The sequence below is a fragment of the Camponotus vicinus genome, unplaced genomic scaffold (assembly GCF_025532165.1).
Source record: "Camponotus vicinus isolate PSW18456_S1 unplaced genomic scaffold, iyCamVici1.0 SCAF_7, whole genome shotgun sequence".
NCBI lineage: Eukaryota > Metazoa > Arthropoda > Insecta > Hymenoptera > Formicidae > Camponotus > Camponotus vicinus.
Genome location: NW_028141979.1, coordinates 6,207,253 through 6,229,817, shown reverse-complemented (window position 1 = coordinate 6,229,817; position 22,565 = coordinate 6,207,253). Strand labels below are relative to the sequence as shown.

The 22,565-nt window shown below is 35.8% G+C and overlaps 1 protein-coding gene across 13 annotated transcripts in view; it reads right to left on the bottom strand.

Moving 5' to 3' along the window:
- Positions 1 to 8,725: 8,725 nt before the first annotated feature.
- The window catches only part of Olf413 (DBH like monooxygenase olf413), a 266,419-nt gene continuing 252,579 nt past the window's right edge, over positions 8,726 to 22,565 (bottom strand). For 12 of the 13 annotated variants that reach the window (XM_083103940.1, XM_083103932.1, XM_083103934.1 and 9 more), the window contains 4 exons: positions 20,067 to 20,249; positions 18,208 to 18,660; positions 17,086 to 17,279; positions 8,726 to 16,261 (listed from right to left, as the gene is read on the bottom strand). In XM_083103940.1, the coding sequence (XP_082960066.1) occupies positions 15,787 to 16,261; positions 17,086 to 17,279; positions 18,208 to 18,660; positions 20,067 to 20,249 (1,305 nt within the window). In that variant the 3' untranslated portion in view covers positions 8,726 to 15,786. The remainder of the gene's footprint in view (positions 16,262 to 17,085; positions 17,280 to 18,207; positions 18,661 to 20,066; positions 20,250 to 22,565) is intronic. The other variant, XM_083103944.1, reaches the window with a different exon arrangement.

Sequence of the window (22,565 nt, the reverse complement as noted above, 5' to 3'; positions counted from 1 at the left end):
AATAATTAGAAAGTAAAGAGAGAATGAGCGTTTGGCGAGCTTTGCTGAAACTGGGGCTGAAAACGCCTTGGATAATTATAAGTTTTTAGAGTTCTCTCGTTGCTAAAGCGCTATCCTCACTTCAAACTCGTTTTCTGCAATTTTTCTACTTTACTTTCTTTATTCGTGGTTTTAACGAGACTCTAAAACTGCGTCATTATTATCGAGATGAAGTGACTTTCTTATTGCTACAATTTTTATATGATGTAAAATAATGAAACATATATATTTTTCAAAAGTACGATACCTTATACAAGAAAAAAATTATTCTTTCTAAAATTCTCCCTCTCAGAAAATTTGTAGGACTTTCATGCAATTTTTAAAAACCAAAAAAATAATATGAATCAGTTTGATTATTTCGAAACGAGGGAAATGTCTAATAAAATACCTGTTGCATTGTCAATTGCGTTTAAATTTGCATTACTCTGAAAATTTTCTCCCAGATAAGGTTTTTTAATCTAATCTAATTGATTAGATTAGAGTAGAGAGTATATGAAATTGTCCTAACTTCTCTCTAGTACGACTCTATTTAATGTTTGTGCAACTTTACGTTTTGCTAAATCAAAACGTGAACGAAATCGATATTCTCTGGTATTTTTATTTTCTCGCATCGTAATATCGTGCGCGATGATATAAAGTCGTCGTAATGTATCAGAGCTTGAGAAGGAAAAGTGGTAAAAAGGCCGACAAACAAAGTGAAGGGTGCCAGCGACTGTAAATTTTCATCGATATACAAGGCAAAGCAGCATGAGAAATGGTGTTGCGAGCAAATTGTACTAGCAGTCAGTATTTTTGCGCGACAGAGATTTATGACGATCGACGTGTTTCCCGAATTTCAGGCAGTCCGCTCGTATATGCTTCAGACACTTGGAAATGGACGTTATAGCTTCCTCTCTCTCTTTCTGCAACATTTTAAAACAATTATAAAGTTCGACACTGAGAAATGTGATAAAAATAAAATATTTTGTCGTTCAGAAATGCTCCTTGAATACGACAGAATGTTGCAATAAACTTTGGAATTTGTTGCATGAATTAAAGTTTCGTTGAGTCTGATTATCCACAAATTAATACAGAAATTATTGTGTATAAAGAGAAAGAGAGAGAAAGAGAGAGACATACTGTTCTTATTTAATAAAAATTTATTGCAATGAACGCGCTATGCACTTTTAAAACGCAATTAAGTACATAGTTACCTAGTTACTTGATGCAATGGTAAAGAGCCTCATTTAGCTTTATCGTCGGTTTAAGAGTGCTCGACCATGTTTAAATTTACACGGAAAAGGAGCAGTCGACGATTTTGCGTGGAAGTTTAACCGCTTTCAAATATCTCATTAATTTCTGCCAATGGCAGGCGCAAGTTTGCTGTTCCGCTGCAGCTTCAAAACTCCCGAGAGATCATACTTCGGGACAAAATAAAGAAATGCAGGGAACTTTACTTGAGCCATCCCACTGCGGAGCAACGAGACGAACAGAAAAGAAAATAAGGGAAACAAGTATTTCTGCTTTCTCTTAAAACAGAGATATATGCGAGTGTACACGAATCCACGAAGGAACAAAACTAATTGTCTCCAGTACGAATAACCGCAAAATATATTAAATATACCAATGTCAACATGTAGATGTGAAGAAAATTAGATTATCTTTCTAAGATTTTTAACAAATCTGATAACTAATTAAAAATAATAATAATAAATTTCAATACGAGAAACACGATTGTAAAGAACAATTAAATTTTTTGTAACGATGCGTATATATATCTTCTTTTTACAAGTAATTGAAATTTCGATATGGATAAACAATATCAAATTCACTGGAATTGTTGTCAATTCTAGTTTTTATTGGTTTGAAATTATTTATGGGAAAAATTGCACATTAATTTTTAAAAAGTATTTTTGTAGTTTTTAGGAATACCAATGCAATTCTTTTTTAAATATGTATTTTAATATTTTCTAGTAAACTGTATTTTACATTTTGATATTAATCTCGAAAGGTATGTCAATTTATACAAGTTTCTTTCTCTGAAAAATTAAAATACGTTTCCCTTTTTCAAAAAAAAGAGATAAATTCAAACATATATTTATTTTAGGTTATTTATTTTAGTAGTGAGAACGCGAAGAGAGTATATGAAATATCACCTTCATATGTGGGGGTGTTGTGCGTAACTTTTGTATATTTTACGTGTAACTCTATACGCAAAATGTAAAGCAGAAAACAGGAGAACACGTCAGAATTACGAATGCCGGTTTCACTTCAATACGACTCGTATTTCACTCTGTGTCGTGAAGCAACGTATAGACATTGCTTTCAGTTTTCGAAACATCATGGTGTTTTTGTTTGCAACTACTCGCCAAATACACATGCCGTTTCTATTCAGCTCTCAATTTGTACAAGCACACATTTGTTTCTCTAAAAAGCAACTAGCTAGACGCGAGTTGGTCTCCCTTTTTGCGTCGAAAAAAAATTATTTTTCTAGTCAGAGATCCTAAGCATCAAAATTTATAGAGGCGATCGTTGTTTAAAAAACAATGCCGATAAAGAATAGTGAATAATATCGACTTTTGAGACAATTTTTGAGATAGTTTTTAAATTTCTACAGCTTGTCGAGAAAAAATAATTTGATTTCTTGATTTTGAATTCTTGATTGGAGTTTAAAACAAATCGTGTTCCGAGAAAAAAGATATTTTTCTCTCTATTTTAAATATTGTGTATGTGCGTGAGTGTGTAATCAAAATAAATAAAAAGAAATTACAGGATATTATAAAGTATTGAACGACTCGAATCGTTCATTTCTCTGCCGTTCCCCCCTGGAGATAGTATCTAATAATAGAGTAGTCTCAAAGGACGAAAACCAGAACGATCGAATTGATCGGACACTCATTACGAGAAGACAAATTTGTCCAGGAGCTATAAATTTGTGAGTCGGTCGTGCGGCAGAAAGTTCTCAAGATCGAAGTTCTACTGCAGAAACGTAGAACCGCGTAGAGAATCGAGGCAGTAGATCAGCAACGGGCACTTTATCAGCTAAAAGTCGGACATGGCTCGGTCGGAAACGCGACGAGGAGAGGAGCAGATTTACATGCGAGCGGCGCATTCGAGTCTGTGACCTCTCGCATTCGAGGGACATATCGCCCCTTATGGATACGCGCGATAACTCGCATAACTTATGCAATCTCAGTTGCCTCGCCACATGCAAAGTGGGATAGTCCGTTATTTCAATGAAACGACGTGCTCGTCGGACGATGAAGTTGTAAAGGATATGAGAATACGAGGACGATGCTTATCATGTAAAGTTAGTGGATAGAGCCGTACGTATCCACAATATGTTTTAGAAAAAATATATGTATTATATATTTAATGCTCTGCAACACAAAATTTTACAAAATAATTGACAAATAATTACACAATAAAAAATAAAATGTTAATTATAACATTTTTCACATTTCCCAGAAAGTCCACTTTAAATTTTAAGTTAAAATAACTCATTCGTCGTATGTTTCTTAATGACAAACTAAAAATGTTAAATAATTGACACAATACTTTACATTTATTTTTGTTATTGTGACTTTAAGTGTAATGTAAAAATAACATACAAATTAATTAAAAATTACATGAAAAAATAGTTACAATAACTCGTAAGAAATGTTGAGGATATTAACATATAATAGTAATTATTTTAACTTGAATTATTTGTAATAGAAACATTTGATTTTAGTAAATTTGATTATTTTATATGTCAAGGTTCAAGATTATTTGAAGATTTACTTTAACTTTTCTTAGAATGGTAAACTGACTTTGAGACATGTTGATTGTTTAAAATGATTACGTTAAAAATACTCAAAATAATATTCCATTTCTAAGAGATATATACAAAGTGTCAAGTTATGAAGTTGACATAAATGTAACACATGAAAACGTTATAAAAATAATAACATATAAGTTGTATGTTAATTTTACATTAAAGTACTAATCGAAACGTGGTAACATAAGAAAATTTTAACAGACGCTCAATTTTTTACTGTGTAGTGTAAAAATATATAAATATTTCTCAAACTTTTTATTTCTCTTATTTTTCTTTATATAAAATTTTGAACGTTAAGTATAAAAATACATGTCAAATATTAAATGTAAGTATTTTGTCCCATAGACTTGTTATTTCCAAAAATGCTGAAAATGATTATATACAGAGTGATCATCATTAACATGAAGAATTATATTCAATATTTTTTAATACAATTTGGTAAATGTTTTTTCAGAGAATATCGTTAATAAATTAATCGAAAAATATATTATAAATAAAATTATCTCGAGATCCGTGACTATACATATTTCAGGGTAATATCGAAATTTGCATATACAATTGTAATTCCCAATGGGATCTCGTGTCATTTTTAGTAATCTTTTTCCCGATTTATTTCCCTCCCTGATGCTTCTCAGTTTGTGCTAAATGAGTATCGCAATTCGATCCGGGAAAACAATCAACGACGGAGATCGCAGCAGTTCGCGTTCTCTCGTCGTTTTCAATCGCCGATGCTGGCTTTAAATTATCCGTAGCTTTTAGTAGCGAAATTTAATTAACTTCGCTCTCGAGAAAAGTAATAATGGCTCATTTTACATGGCGGCGGGGCAAGAGGTGAGAAGTGTCAACCGGGACATCGTTCGCGTCGATTCGTCGGCGAAAAGCTTCGTTATTGCGCCGTTCCTAGGTGGGATAACGAAGCGGCTCTGCGATATAAATGAAACAATCTGAAACAATCGTGAATTCTCTATCGCGACCTCGCGCGACGAGAATATCGAACGTATAATTCTCATTGTACTCTCGGCCTTTCCCATCTCGCCGATTGCGCGTGCAACGGTCCAAGTTTTAAGAAGATCCCGCCCGAATTCGTAAAACGAAATTCGTTTCTATTTTATCTTCCCTCTCATTCGTTGATCGGATATATTCGCTGATCTCTATGCATTGGATACAATAATGTCTATCGAATGTTACTTTCGGATTTATCGTGCAATGAATTTCGTTTACACAGTTCCCAATAATGTATATATGCGCGAGAGAAAAGAAGAGACGTATTTTATCAATATATAGAGTGTTTCTAAATAAATGCGAAAAATTTAGGAAATAATTCTTTATCGAAAATAAAGAAAAGTTTTTCATATAAAATTAGATTTTTATTTTTTTCTTAAATTATGCACAAGTTAAAAAAATAAAATTTGGTGGATATTTTCTACTAATAAAAGGATATTTATTAATATTTTTTAATCTTGCTGTACTGTTATTATGAAACTAACAACGCCTATTTTTTATTAGAACTTTTTAACAGATCGGAATGTGATCATCTAAAAATATGCGTTAGAAAGCTTAATTCCTTTAGAATTTTTTTGTTTTATTTTTTTCGTAAAATCGATAGTTTTCAAGAAAAAAGATAATATTATTATGCACAGTACCGTGATTTCGAGTTATGAAAAGTTGAATTTTAGAATAAAATAAAAAAGCAAATAAAACAAAATTACAGTATATGAAAAAAAAATGAAACAAGCAATATAAAAAAAATAAAAATCTAATTTTCACTTTCCTCTTTAGAAAAGTATAACTTTTTCAGAGAGGAATATAAGATAATAATATAATATAATATAATGTTTATATGAAAAAACTCTTTTACATTTTCTCCCTTTACATTTTCGATAAAAAATTATCTCCTAAAATTTTTCACACTTATTTAGAAATACCCTGTATGTTGCATTTATTTATCAATGTGCACTTTATATGCTATTTTACGTGTTACTTTATACAGTTAGTATCGATTCTGCCGACGATATTAAAAAGAAGATCACTCAGCTGCTGTCTTATCGACATCGTATCCGCGGTATGAAGATCGGTTAATGGGAAAAATTGGAAGCGTTCAGCGCGAGGGCGTTCAAGTTTGATTAAGTGGCGGACGTTAGACGCGCAGGCCGGTATTAGCGAACTTGCCGGGAACTTGTTCATTAATGGATCGGAGCTCTCAAGGACGCCTTGGGTAAATCCACGTTGTAATCCGACGGGCGAGCTCGTCCGACGGCAATTGAAACTGCCAGCGGCAGCCGAACTGCCGTCCCGGGTCGCCCGCAAGTAATATACGCAGGTATAATTAGTTGCGTCGCGCACTCGATAGCGGGGTGCCCGTCGGGGTGATTTGTTGGACATGGTTATTTTATCGCTCTTGCACGTCCGCGAGACGTGTTTCCGTCGAACGAGGCTACATAGCGGCTCCGCGGATGCTTACTATAACTCGACATCATCGGAGCACCAATAGCTCGCTTACGTATAACGTTCGATATTTTATTTCTCCCATATTTAACTCGCGATTGCATGTATTCTGTCATTGAGTCGGAGTACTATATTATATTCGGTATGTCCAAAAGATATTAAATTTCCAAAGTCGGGAAATATTCGAGAGAGGAATTTTTATCTAAATAAGATAAAAAAGAGGCTATTAAATTTTTTACTAAAAATAGATTCTCGGCGAAATATCAAGAGTAAGTTAAAGGATAATTTGATTATTAATGGGCATAACGCACGGAGTAATAACACGAATAATTAATATTCTCTCTTAGGATACATATATATTTATACAAAAATATATTATTATAACGTATAGAGAAATTATATTTTTCTGACAAAGAATCAAGCGGAAAATATTGGAAACAAAAGTATCGATATTTCAATGGTATCGTTAAAAATAGCTCGCAAACGGTACGTCCAAAATATACGTCGGTCGATGAAAAACGGCGGAAATTGATGATGATAGAAGAGCGAGAACTTTGCCGTCCGGAAATTAGTGACTCAAAGTAGAACGAGAAGCAGGTGCGCTTGATAAAAATATTAAGGTAAACCCAACTGTTATTGCCCATTCACGTGGTTATCGACCATTTAAGTTTAAGAACTTGTTTAATTTTTGAATGATGTATTGGTCTTTGCTCCTATACAGCATATATATAAGTATAATAAAAATAAAAAGATTAAAAAGATTAAGGTTTAAAAATAAAAACTAAAATTATGCTTTTTTAATCTCAGCTTCTAAAATATTTAAAGTCTCTTCCGTGTGTGTGTGTGTGTTTGATGCTGAACTGCAACGTATATCGTGCATCTCAAGCACATGATCCATTTTGTGTCACCGTCTCGTGATTATTTTTTATATATAATTAATTTTTTGTATAATTTATTGTAACTTTATTAGTTTATAATTAAGAAAATATTTTGTGTATAATAATAAGGCGAATTGATTTAAAATATCGCGCGTGTGAATCAACGGATTTTGATAATCCTGACAATCTGAGAGAAAAAGAAAGTCTAGGAAAAAGTGTTAAGCGTCGACGGAGTAATCCTGGTGTAATTTATTTATATATTAGTTGTGTGTACTAATTGAATTACACGATTAATCGCATTTTGATCTGTTAATTTATAAAGTTAGTCTGTTAAATATCCGTTTATTATTGTGTGCATCGCATACATATAAAATTCAATAATGCGTGTAATAATAATTTCTTGAAATTTTAAGTATTTTGCGCGTTGCTACAAATTTAGATCTTTTATTTTATAGGTCAACTAACTTTATCATTCAGCTGCATCATCAATTTAATTGTCGCGCATCGATCCGTGAGTGATAAAATTTTATTTTAATTTGAGACAAAAAATTTACAAAAATATTTCTATATATATATATATATATGTGTGTGTGTGTGTGTGTGTGTGTGTGTGTACACACACGACATATTTATTTCGATTATGAATTTTAAAAATGGTTAGGATATGTATCTGTGTTTTAAGATATGTATCGATGTAAGTGACCCAGCGTTTGCCAGCGGAAGGTTAAAATATATGAGCTACAATATAGCCTAAATATGTATGATCGTTTATCTTTCACGATTTGGATAATGTGCTCACTTAAAAAAACGACCATAGTATCTTACCATATGATCGTAAACAAGCAAAAAAATCTGCTAAGCTTATTTGATATTTAATCGGCAATAAAAAAGATTTTCTTTTCGATTTTTGGCTAGAGATTCCCAGAATACATATAACCAGAAACAATAAAAAGTAATTGATAAAAATAACGAACATAACTAACATATATAAAATACAAAATTAACTAAAATACATAAAGCTATTAAATGTAAAGGAAAATTTTAGATCATAAAATTAAATTTACTTTTGCAAAATATGAAAACTTAATAATTAATTATAAAAGATTAAAATTAAAATAACAGTTTAAATTGTTGAAAGTAAAATATTTACTTACCTCTCAATTTCATATGTATACCCATTTATTTCTTTGTTTTGTTGGCCATACCATTTTAACGATATGGAATCATGTACATAAAATTATAGCTTTATTAATTCACAAACATTAAGATGGGCCATGCGTGATTAAGCGTCCATCAACGGTAGATTGAAGATAAAACAAAATAATTCTAACAACAAAATCGTAGATTATTTTCTATTAAACAAAACCACGTATGTAAAATTTAATATAAAATAAAAATAACTATAAAATAAATTATTTAGAATTTAAAACGTATTCTTTAATTTAATATAAAATAAGAATAATTATAAAATCAATTATTTAGAATTTGAAATGTATTCTTTAAACATTAATCAATGACGAAAAGGATGAAGGATGAAGGAAGTGATCAAGAAAAGACACATATGTTAAAAAAACATTTACATATTTATATATATAAAATATAATACAATTTGTTACAGTGTAGATGATAGTGTAGCGTTTAGATGTAAATATCGAGTGTAAATCGGGTAGGTATAAATCTAAGAGCATTATATGGAAGGATAGGGCGTTCGGTATGTGTATGTGTGTAGTGTGTATGTGTGTATTATAAAGATATAAGACGCTGTTTCCTTTTTTTTCAGCCACATCCCTATCCGAAATAGGTATCGAGTGTGTAGTAAAGTGCCTATGAGGTTCTCCGGACGTCGTTTAAATCTAAAACTATATACAGGACACACTCTATATGTACACGCACACGCTATTCGCTCGATTTTCTTAAATGCACTCTCGCGCTTATGCATTTTATCGCCCCGATAGCCGCACACATTTCATTCTTGCTTTAACAAAGAGCGCAAAATTCGAGCCCAGCAACCGCTAATCCTCTACGTACAGTACATACATTTTCGATTTCCTGGCCTTCACCGCCGTTTTCTTCGAGCCCACGATGACGTTGACGTCAACCGACTTCTCGCGCACTTCAAAACGGAAATCATATCCATTCGGAATTCGGTTCGGAATATACTCTCGATGGAATAAACATTTTTGTTGGAAATGATGCAAGGTGGAAGGGTACATCGAGACGTCGCAGAATTCGATTTTCCGATGTCGCGATAAGAATGTTGCCTTGAAAAAGAGACGGTATCCTGTCGAGTTTGCAGTTTATTTTACATAACTGCCGCCTCTCGAGGAGAACAACTTGATAATTTAATTTTCTTCAAACGTTGAATTAGATTATTTCAAATTAAACAAAATCTGATTTAGCTTCTAATTATCGAGGAAATATTAATATAATAATAATATGAAGAGAAATATATTAATAATTACAAATTATTAATTTTTCTTATAAAAGCAACAAATAAAAAATTGATTCTTTATGTGAAGCGCAAAGTTATTATTTTAGAAAAAATAAAATTCCTGGTAGACGAGAAAATAAAAGCAGATATAAATAGTATCGTCGCGTTATAAAAAGCGAAGGGAAGATATCGAGAAACATCTTTTCTTAGTCGTTTCTCAGACACGTTATCGAAAACATGGTGAAGGCCAGCAATCGTTACAAGAAAAAAAGATCGCCTAATATACCTACGATATCGGATCATCGAGTATAAATAGCGTAATAACACGTCGCTCTATCTTTACCTAACGTAATAATTATCTGAGTTTATTAAAGGACATTTAACTCGTGACGCTTTGCTTGATTGTTCTGTTCATATCACCGGCGGTTCCTTAGCACCCACCCACGTCGCCGACAATCCGCGACGGAGGACTTCGTCGAGATCCTCGACAGTCGACGTCGACGCATCATCGACGACGTATATCGATTCCTCGAGGACGATAACATTACGTCGTTCTCGCTTATCGCACAACGATTATTACGAACCCGTTCGACGAAGCTAAAATCGTTCGATTCAGCGGATTTCTAGATCATGCGTGTCCACGCAGCGGAGAAAAAGATAGAATCGAGGAGAGAAAGAAACTGTAGCGTGTGTGGAATCTCGGTCGAATCGATTAGCCGGAATTTTTGTCCGCGGCTACATGTGCTTTATGTGAGAATGTGGTACTATTGCACGTGTCTCGGTTCGAGAAAATTATATGGATGTGCCGAATAATAGCGCGACGCTGTCGAATCCCATCGGTAATCGATACTCGCGCAATATATATTTTCTTATATATATATGAATAATTTATACGTTAATCTAATATTTTATTTTGGAGGAGGGAGTTTTCCTCTCGGAAATTGGAAAAAAATTTTTTAGATAATCGCCATATAAATGTTCTAAAAAACGTGATCTACCTTGTCCTATTATTTAATCAAGCCTCAATAAAAATGCTCCATTTGAAATTTCTCGGAAATACCGAGCAATTCCGCAGCGGAAACTCGCACGTTCGCGAACATAACGGATTATTGGGGGAAAAAAAACGCTGCGCTGCCCGTCTCTTTGCGTAATAATTGTCCAGCGTGGCGTTGTGAGTTATCGAAAATAGTTGGCTGAACAACTACCGTATACCGAGTCGAGTACCGTTGGGAGGCGACGTCATACGCGGATTTATTGTCCGGCAACGCCGATCGCATTCCATCGCCAGGATGTGATTCCCCGTCCTCGCTCGTTGAATCGGCTCCAATCGGAACACAATATTTATAAAGCAATATATACTGGCAGTTCTCAGTGATTTCGATTCGACAAGTATAGCGTGGTTACGAACGAATATCTCCGTGCTGCTCGTTGACCCTTAAGTAGTCGATGGCATTCGGAAATCTATGTTTTTTTTATCTGCGAATAATTTTTTTATAGAATCAAGATGTGAAAAGATTGAATTTTTCCAATTTTTAAATTTTCCGTTTAATTAATTTATATAATTCAAGTTTTGAATCTTTTCATAAATCATATTTTAAATAAAAGAAGAAATTGTATAAAATTATATGTCATTTTCTTTACGACAATTTTGTTGTAAATAATTTTTTGCTAATAAGGTTTATTTATACGCTTGTAATAAATTTTTATTACACTATATATTGCAACTAAATGAATACTGTCAGACACATTCGACTCGTCGCGACTGCTTAAGGGTTAAGATTCGATTGCCCTAAGATCTTCTCTACACATACAGATTTCTCTATGACACATTTACGAATTACCATTAATATTAAATTGTAAAACGTGCTACACGTGTCCGCGAGATACCAATTAGTCGCGTCTATCCCTTTGAGACTTCGCTATACTAGGAGGGAGAGCAAGATGGGAGGAGATCCTTCCCGATCTTTAACACCGAAAAATGTCTCGTCGAAAATGCGAATTCGATGAAAAAATGCAAAAGTGATTTTGGCTAACAAAGCTCCTCGTTTCTTTTTCTCTCTGTTAAAATGGAAGTCGGTAACAGCGCGTGTTTAGGGACACTTCCGTTTCGTTTGATTCCGAAATGAGATAGAGTAACGAACAAATCCGAGAGTCGAGAGTCATTTAAATGGAAATTATCGAGAAAAGCTTTCGAATCGAATGCAAATCGCCATGCAGATTGTATCGATCAATACGTTCATTTGGCCCTTGAGAACGTTTACAAGTTTATTAGGCACGTCATATATATCTATATTTATTTGCATTGTGCGATTAATTGAAGTATGCAGCTAATAATAACAGAAATTACGATACGATAATAGTATATTAACATTAATCGATAAACTGAGAATTATATATGTGTATATAAACAGGACTTTGGTAAAATTAAATAGTTTCCTTTACAAGATTCGCTGTAAATCATTACAGAGTCAAGAATCGCTGTATCATGATACCGCAAGATATAAAATTGATAACTTAACTTATATATTGAGCAACTTATCGCATAATCAAGCGCATATCCATTTTATTATTTCTCGTTGACATATCAATAAAAATCAGTAATTGTAGTCATAATATGTTGGAGAATCGAGTGTCCCTATGTGTGTTAAACTCGTTTAAAATCTCGAAAGTGCGAGAAAGAGAGAGAGAGAGATAGAAAGTATGTATACATATGTATATGTATGTGTGTACGCAATAGTGAAAGATGTGTCGAAAGAGTCGCGCAAGTAATCTTTTTATATACATTAAATAAGGAATAAATAACCACTCGCGTACGATAACGAGTGTTGACAAGCGCGTGAATAATGTTACACGTAATAAACTGTACAGAATGTTACAAAGAGTCGTCAAATATGTATAATATTTATATATATAGTGTATCTATTTATATATGTATGTGTATATATATATATATATATATATATATATATATATATATAAAACACCCTCGCGTGAAACGCTCAACGAAAGAGATTACGAGATTCTTGTAACAAGACTTAGATTCTCGCATGAAATTGCTATCGCGTGCAAATCAACCAATGCTTATATAATCTTTATTTAAAAAACGCATCTCCTATCGCTACGATCTAATTAACAAAATGTACAGACTTCGGCGGGAACCGTGCGAGCAATGGACGCCGAAGCATACACAATTTATCGTGTAATTATCGTGTAATTTGCCAGAATTATCAGAACATTATTTCCCACAACTGACGTTTCCTTAGAAACCCCCGCGAGTTAAAGTAGCGAGAAATAAAAAAATTCAATTTCGCAAGTATAATTTTCATCATAATTGAAAATACATCCCACGCGTATAAAACAATGCACATTACACTTTTCGTGAGTTTCGTTCTCTCAGAGATTAATTCTTTGCTTTAATTACGATACGAAACAGAGTTATAATGAGATTTTAAATTAAAATGTTGCCATGAAAATATTGATTTCGTTCTATTTACTTTGGACTCTCCTTTCGCTCGAGGTTTGACTCTACATATTTTTCTCTTCGTAGGAAAGCTTTGATTTTTTTTCTGCCATATTCCAACTGAATTTGCGGCGTGTTAAATTAAATGGGGAAATAGTGCGCTATAAACTTCGGCTCCACGTCGTACCTTGAAAAATAGAATTCGCGAAACGTCCTTTCGCGAAAATTGCGATGCCTCGACCGGTCCCCGATCACCAAATAAACAGCCAACAATTAAACTCTCGCGAGTACATCGAAAGAAGCTCTAAAATAATTCCGCTCCAACGAGGCAGAACCGCAGAAAATTTGCAGATATCTCTCGTTCGGCCGGCAACGTCGTACGAGACAAAAAAGACAAAGAGCATTTTCAATGTCACTGTTAAATATTCTTTCTTCAGCCATCGAGACGAATATAGATGTAGTTTAATGCTTAAAAGGAATTTCAGGCATTCGTATGGTTGCATCAGGCAATGATCTCGAAATCGATAACGATGAAATGACTCACTCTAAGTGACAACAATGAATGGCAGTTTTATCAGGCAGTGTGATCACGGAACGAACTAATTAATTTAAATATAAATGGATGATGTAGTTTCCAGCGATGTATTCAATTGCATACATATGGAACGAGTTCGTCCGATTATTATCAGTTTTTTCTCATGATAGAAAAAATTATATAAACTAATATTTACAATGTATTTTTAATACAATGTTATACAAAAAACAAGATCCAAAAAATTATTAAAAATGAAATTGCTTCGTTACAGTGGTCCTTAACAATTTATTTACGATTATTATTGCAGCTTTTATACAAATCACGCAATATATACCTCCTGTGTATATAAAATAATTTATTAATTCCTTGTAAATATACATGATCAACATTAAAGAAAAAGAAAAACAATTTACATGAAACACGGAACGACTCATATGAAAGAATCTTGTACGATATATCTTTTTCGGAAAGCTTTTTCGAACTTTTGATTATTGATATCAACATCATCATCGAATGCGTGCAGCAAATGCATTTTTACAGAGAATAGAAAATCCCCGCATTATTATCCACGTTTAATATTCCTTTTCGTCGAGGTGCAACTTACACTTTTGAATCCAGCGTATGACACAGCCGATGCGCTCGTATCCGAGAGATATCCTGTTACGATCGTCCTGCGCAAGGACGCGGGATATTACGGATTCTCCGCGATAGCATGCATTTCGAATACGGCAGACGCAAATGCCCCGAGTATAAATAATAATGAGAATTTCAGGTGAGAAAATTTCCACGGCAATTTATAGGTATTTCCCATCGATCGGTGGAATTTCCTGGGCAAATCTCGAAATGCCGTATCGCAAAAAATCTCTATTGTATAACACATGCGCGAGCGGAAATCGCGAAAGAGGAAAGTCGATCGCGAAACGAGAACGCGATAGATCCGATCTCCCGCGCTCGGTTTCACCGCAAGTGAAATTAACGCGTCCCGTATCCACATCCGTTTCCGTCCAGCGCAGCGTCATTAACTCTTTCGTTCCTCCCGAGCGCTTTTCAGACGAGATGAATATTTGATTAACTTTCATCTCAAAAGAGATTGCGTCGTATTTGAAAATATTACAGAGGGGGAGATTAAAGATTCGACTTAAAAAAAAAGAAAAACAAACGTGCAAATCTATGTCAAAAATAAGAATGCAGAAAGGAACCTTTTCTAAATATGCGCAGCAAAAATACTCTGTACATTTGTTTGATGCTCTTTTCGCAGATGGTCTCTTAAAAATATCTACAACTTTTATAGAATTATTTATTTTGACTTATGAAAGATATGACAGTCTTCTTTTTAAGTCAAATCTTTAAATATCACAAGTCTCTGTAGAGAATATCTAATTCGATCAAACAATATTCCGGAAAATGAAATATTTTCATTTATTACGTTAGATTTATTTCTATATTTCTTATTTTAGACATTACCTCCTCAATAATCATTTTAACTATATAAAGAAAGAAAGAGTTAACGTTTCTGGCTGGTAAGACCGAGTATCGTGTATGGTGGACGAGATACTTTTGATGACGCTACCATATAAAATTGCCATAATTTTACTTCAACACCTATATGTCAAGATAATGTGGATCCGGTAATTTCCACTACATCTTCTATGATATATGTTTGTATATAAGTTTCATTTATACACCGACTGGTGATTGCAATTGTCCTTTCCCACTCGCGAAAATTTGAAAATTCTCGATTGAAGGCTAGCGAAATCCTGGCGCATGTATTTCTATGAACTGCCCACTTTGAACTCCAATTTCGATCAATAACGTGCAAATGTAGATTGGTGCGTCAGCAAAATTTTTAACAGTGTAAACTTACACGCTCAAATTAAATGTATCATATAAATCACTCCGATTATTTCATCTAATCTATCCGACAACGCGCAGATTTCGCTAGCCGTGCCAGAGAAATCACTCCATCGCAGCTCGAAAAAGAAGAAAACCATCAATCGAATCTCTCGACGCGCTCGGTCGGAGAACGATAATACCTATCTAAACCTAAGTTACGTGTCGCTGAGATTGGCATGTACTTACGCACTTCAGCTGCTGCTCGGTGTCGCGAATCATTCGCCGCGAATTCGATCGCGATGAACGATCGTCAGGACGATTCTGGATCCGAGTGAACTCGAACGACCGATCGACCAACGACGATGTTCACCTGAACGCGGCGCCAGCGACGACGGTTACCGCGGCCAGGATCACCGCTGCCGATACCGTACGTCCGCAGGAACTACCGGCCGTGGGCCCCGCGTCGCTGCTGCGAGACACTTTGCTGCGCACCAGCTGACCTCGCTCGATCGCGTTCGACTCGTCGCTGTCGGGATCGACTGGCGCGCCGATGTCGTCGTCCTCGCTCAGCAGCATCGACAGCTTGTTCCGCAGCGGCTTCTTCGCGCAGGGCACGTTCGCCTCCTCGTAGGGCCTGAGGATGCGCGGATAGTGCACCTCGAGGTTGTCCGTGCCGGGCAGAGCGCCCTTGCTGTTGCCGCACAGGGGTTTGAACGTGCCGGCCCGAGTGGCTTCCTGGAAGCTCTGGAAGTTGGTCTCCCAATCGTAACTGATCAGTCGTTCCTCCAGCGTCATGCCCGCCAACTTTTGCGGCTCCTCGATCCTTACCGGGCTGGAACCCCTGCAAAAATCAAAGTCATCCTCCGTCAAGTCGCTGTTATTTTTATTTTATATTTTATATTTATTTTTTTTGTATTTACACATAGTTTTAACTTTCTACATCTATTTAATTTGTCTTTATATTTTATCGTAGCTCTTCTGGTATATAATCTCTTTATTTTTCTTCTCTTCCATCTCTTAGTATTTTTAGATATTAACTGGATTGAGAGAATGATCTTATATGAATTTAAAAAGTAATATTGTAACAAGCTATTGATATTAAAAATAGAGAGATTAATTTTAGAAACTTTAGATATAAATTATTTATAATGTATCTGACAGATGTTATGTAACGATGGACGGCACATCTGATGCTACGTAAATATCACTCATTAAGTTAATGACACCAGGTGCTTTCGTAACGTCCTTAATAACCAATCAGAGAGTAAAACGTCGCGTAATCACCATTTGCATATAAACTGATATATGTAACAACGTATCTTAACGCAATGTATCTTATTAAATATTCATTTTTCGCGCAAACAATTTATCAGTCGAAATTATAACGATATTTTTAAGAGATAATAAAAATATAAATGAGCTAATCAAAAGTGATATAAGAAAACTCGTTCGAAAAAAAGCATATTTGAGGCAAAAAAGTCTGAATTAATTTTTAAATAAGCTCCAATTAATTAGACTATTCAAACATTATTGAAAATATATTTTCAGCAAAATTGTAAGAATATACGCATCTTTTCGTCTTCTTAATTGGAGAGACATAATTATCACGCCACAAATTTTTTTAATAATGTAACGGTTATAAATCAATGAAAATGTCAAACTTACTGTTCTAATTTCTGGATTCCCAAGCTATGCAGTACTGTCGGTAACGAGGGTAAAGAATAGCAGAGGGATAACTCAATGCGAGGATAATAGAGAACGGACACTAAACAAGTCTCTTCTCTCGTTGCCAAGCCGCCGAGCGTGATGGCCCCTCGTGATTCGGACGAGTACGTGCATTCGGCGACCAAGTGATCACGCTGTAAAAAGAAAAATCGCCTAACCGTGAATAAGCGCTAAACCACAAGAGAATCTTAAAAATTTAAAAGCTCGTAGTGCCGAGAAAAAACTTTGTTACATGAAATTTTATTATATAATGCGGATAATTTTTAAATCAACATAATAAGATTACATTAGCAATGTTTTTTATTATTATATAAAATAATTTCGTTACTTTATTTTATTGTATATACTGTTTATTATCGTAAATTCTCAATATTGTTATTTTTTAATTGAATTTTGTTGCATTTTTACCCTATGTTAACACGTAATCGCATTTTAAACCCTGCCGCTCGAGTCCGTTCAAACAATTAAACTCAAGTTCATGCGCCCTGCATCTATAGCATGTCGGCACTTTACGTGATCAAAGCTTATACTTATTGCACGTTAATAAACTTTGTAACAAGCTCATAAACTTTCTGATACGTGCTGCAGGTTATAATGCAGCGAAAAGTACGTTCGCGGCAACATAAGCGAAAGGCGTGCAATGTAGCGGAAAAACAGAACAGAAAAATAAGAATATATTAAAAGACTGCGCTGTGCGAGAGGGACGTAAGTTACTTGCGAAGCGCTTAAGGATATAATCTCGGATTACTTTCGAAGGAAAAATCTCGGATAGAGTTTAAGATTCTTCGCAATTCTCTTCCGTTAATCGGAGATATTTTATAATTGCATTAGCTCTCTATATCGCAGACAGATAAAACTAGATTTAATAAATGGCCGATAAATTGAATCCTGACACAACAATTAAAATAAACTTGAGCCTAGTATCCAATATCTCTTCTTCTTCAAACAATAATTATCTATAAAAAAGGGAAAAAAAGAGTACACTCGATATTAGAAAACAGCTGTTTTCTGTCAACGCACGCTTGACTCTTAATACATGCTTGAGTTGAGACTTGTACTTACCGGATACACCTTGACGGGTTTCTGGAGCTTCCGATACTCCTGATAATTGGGATCGTAGTTGGTATCGGCGGCGATCGGGGGCAGTTCCTCGCCGCCGCGGATCTGCCGCAGGCGAACTTTTCTACCGAGCTGATGGGTGTGCATGATGACGGCGAATATGTTGATGCCGCTGTTCGGTATCTTCTGACCGGTGCATTCGGCGATGCAGTGGCCCTCGGAGATCACCTCGGGCTGGCCCGGCGGTATTATATGCCGCCAGTTGGGGTCGATGCCGACGCTGAGGATGCCTGCATCGTGGCCGCGCAGCCGATCGGTGTAAAGGAGACGTAGACCGCTGCTGTCGCTGATGAAGGAGTCCATCTGCGGATTCGCGTAGTGGGTCTCCAGCATGAAGTAGCGCGGCCCCGTGTACGGATTGAGCGCGTATCCGGCCTCCGGCGGATAATTAAAGCCCTGACGAAGGGGAAGAGAAGGGAAACGATGGATTATGCAGAAGCCAGGCAGTAAATAAAAACAGGACCGCGGCTCTCCGGTCCGGTTCTTCGTCGGATCTGGTCCGGTCTGATCCGCGCCGTCCCCTACCCCGGCGACGTGTATTCCACCGGACCCCATAATCGGTACATGCCTCGATCCATCAGCGCGGACGACTCCCGATGCAGAAATTGTCGCTTATGAAATTCGTTTCCTTATTGGCGATGCGCGCAGACCGCGAATTACGCTCGGCTAATTTTAATTTTCCGATACTGATGATGAGCGAGATAACGATTCGGTCGCTTCGAGGAATTGAGCGGTAATCGTCGCTTTAATAAACGCTCCTAGATTTATTATTAATGCGGCCCGATAATTTCGATTATCCGCGCCCGGACTCTTGTTTGTTTTGTTAATGAGATTTCTGCTTTTAACTTTGGACGTTCAAATTCAGATCCGGTCAAATCATCCTCCTCTCGTTAGTATTTCTATCATAGTATATACTCTCTTCCCCGTCGTGAAAATTTTATTCAATATTTATTTTGCCCGATATCTAAAATTAATATTAAATTTTTTTAGTACCAATGTCGTGACTTTTAAAAATATAATATTATTCATTAATTTAATTCTAAAAGAGATATAAAGGGGGATGTAAAATAAAGATGAGAGTAAATGCACTCGATGCAACATTTATCTCGACAAATATTTAAAACGTATACTACTAGTATATACACGTATACTGCTAGTTAATGTTAATGTTACTCATCATTTATACTAGATCACTGAATTACTTGTTATACATGAGATCCCGACGCGTCTCACGATCAGTTACAACTTGGTATTTGTATTACCGATAACCACGAAGAAACAAGTTTGCGGTATTCCTGTTCTCACATTGGTATGCATTACACCGGACTTGGAATTATCATGAAACTCCGAACGTGTCTTGTATGCTCGTGCATAACGTTTGATAACGTATCAAAGTCGACGTACAAGAGTTTACGTGTTAAAGAGCCGTAGACATTAAGGAACAAATCGCCAATTAAAGTGTAAAACGCAGCAAGAAATTTAAAAAGAATTGTTCACGTACATCGTAATACACATTTTTTAAAGAAGCAAGACTTTAATCGACTTTAATCAATTATCACATCATTTTATTACACAATGATTCATCTCGATAGTTCCATCATAGATAATTAGAATTTTGATTGCAATCCATTACAGAGCGCGTAATCGATAAAAATCAATAGTTGGACGTTTGTATTTTATCTGTGCTTGTATTTTCGCAGATTTGCAGATGAACGCGCTCTAGTCGCGCAAAATTTGTCAACGATGGAAGCACTCGAGATTCTCTCTCGTGTGTGGGAGTGTAAGTGAAGTTTTCGACGTACCTCAGAACCGAGACTCCAAGTGGCCGCGATCGTGTTGCACTGGAATGCGGGTTTATCAGGAGCATAACAGACACTCCCGGACGTTTCGGCCGCGGATTCCAATTGGGCTTGATCTCCACGGCACTCGTACAGGATCATGTGATGTAGGTATTCGTGGCTTCCCGGCTGAATAACTGGTTCATACTGAAATACAGAACAGACGTACACGTTCATAACGAGGATTAATGTCGAGCGCATTTCGATTGTTTTCTGCAATGTCTTGATAATTCGGAAACAACGCTACGTATGTACTATTTCGCGTGCTTATTAAGAAAAGAATATTGATCGAAGAAACGTCAAGTGCGAGGGGAAGAGGATACTTTATATAAAATTTTCTCTATTTTATCTGAAATTTAATATTCTATGACATGTATTGATTTACATAAATATTTAATCCAACTTTGCAATCGAATATTCGCCATTTCAATATTTAAAGCAAGACGAACATCACTCGATTAATCAGTTATTAACCATCGATATTCAATAGAATATCGATAGAAAGAGGAAGTTGTTTCGCAGCTTAATAGACGCCATTTCTCGCAGTTTAAAGAAAGTTGTCGAGGTGTAAAATTGGAAAAATCGGGCTAGGACATCGGTCTCGCTCCAGTGTCGGGAGAACGTGCCGCGTTTTAATTTGTTCCTCCAACAAATTAAAGACTCGCCGATATATACCATAGCTATTCACGCTCGTTAATCTAGGAATACATTGGTCGATAAAAGTTCCGTAAAACGCAAAGGGACAGTTCCCGTTTTAAGCATTTGAGTTATCGCAAGTGGAACGCTAATCGATTTCCCTTCTCCGGATGCTAAGAAAGACCCGAGATAGAAACAGAGTCGCAATCGCATCGCGTAGTTGGGTCACGTTCGATCGAGTTCGAGATTCAGGTGTCGGTTGGTCGACTGGCGATAGATAGAGCGAACTATATTAGCCAGTCGTCCCAATGTTCTGTTCGGAAACTCTCGAGTGCGGATGTGAATATGCTAAAGACTAAAGAAGTAAAAAGTAAAAGAAAAAAATTGTAATATCAAAAATAAAGAGAGTCTTCTTACAAACGATTTGATATATTAGTAACGGTCAGTCAGTTGATCTCGGATTTCCAGCAGTCGTCAAATTTCAACGTCGCGTTAATTAACAAACGGATAAAATTCCAATAGAATATGATTGAGATTTTATCAAATTATCAGGAGTTGTGCGAGAGAAGATATAATTCGAGAGACATAAAATGGAAATTGTTCCGAAATACTTCTTGGCCAAATTATTTGTTGACGTGAAATGGGTAAAAATGGACGAATAAAATTTGAAATAAAATTTCGAGCAAAGAAGTAGCTTATTACATACAAAATTCTCTGGATCAAATATTTTATAGCATTCTTTTCCAATTCTTTTTACTATAAATGTATAATAAAAGTCCGTAATATCACGTTCATTCGGCTTGATTTTTGTTGGATGAGCGAAGTAGCGCGACAAACATTAGCATAATGTAAAATGCATCCGCGAGTCTGTCGACAATAAAATATTCCGCGCCGGAATATTTAAAGTCGTGAAAACGCGAGTCAGCAACCGCCCGTTTTATCCGCGTCTGTTTTCGTTGGCGCGGCCCGATTTCGATTTTTAACACGCAATTTGGAGAATCGCACGCCTCCGCATCGAAATGGGACGTATTACATCGACGTGGACCGATACGCAGTGGTAATACGAGGTTTACGACCGACTGCTTTATCACTGTCGCATTTATCGATGACATCTCGTGCATCGATCTGTCATCGGCGCTGATGGCGAAACCGACGACCGGAAACGGCGAAACGATCTCACCTACCGCATTGATCCTGTCATCCTACAGATCCGCCCAGCCGCTACATTTACGATGAAATTTCATAGCCGAATTAATCGATCATGCTCGATAATCACACTCGTGAATCGCCAAAGCTTTTTCTACGTCAGGACGGATAATGAAGCGCGCGATTATTTCCTTCTTTTTTGCAATAAAAGGCATATGGAGTGTTTTAAAGACGTTTATAGTTAATTATAAGACTTGAAATAATTCAAATTATTTTCTAATTAATTTATACATTTATATAGAACGCTCTCTTTCTAATTTAATTCTGTTTAGATATGAAAGAAATCATGTTGACGTTTTTAAAATGTTATTTATGATCAAAATATTATTCAAGAAGGAAAATTGTGAATTGAAATAAGTCTTGCTTCTAATACATCAGAGAGCGGTTTTTGAAAAAAGGAAACCATCGTCCCGGCTACGCGATTAATCATCTGATGTAAAATATCGTATAACCTCTAGATTATCATTTTGCGCGGCATATTTATCGGACGGCTACTTGACGAGGCATCTCGAGACGCGAAAACACGCGAGGCAGAAGAATATCTCCCATATGAGGCAGGAAGGGGGTGGGAAGGGGGGAAAGGAGATGGGAGGGGCGAGTCGGCAAACTCGACGTGCAGTT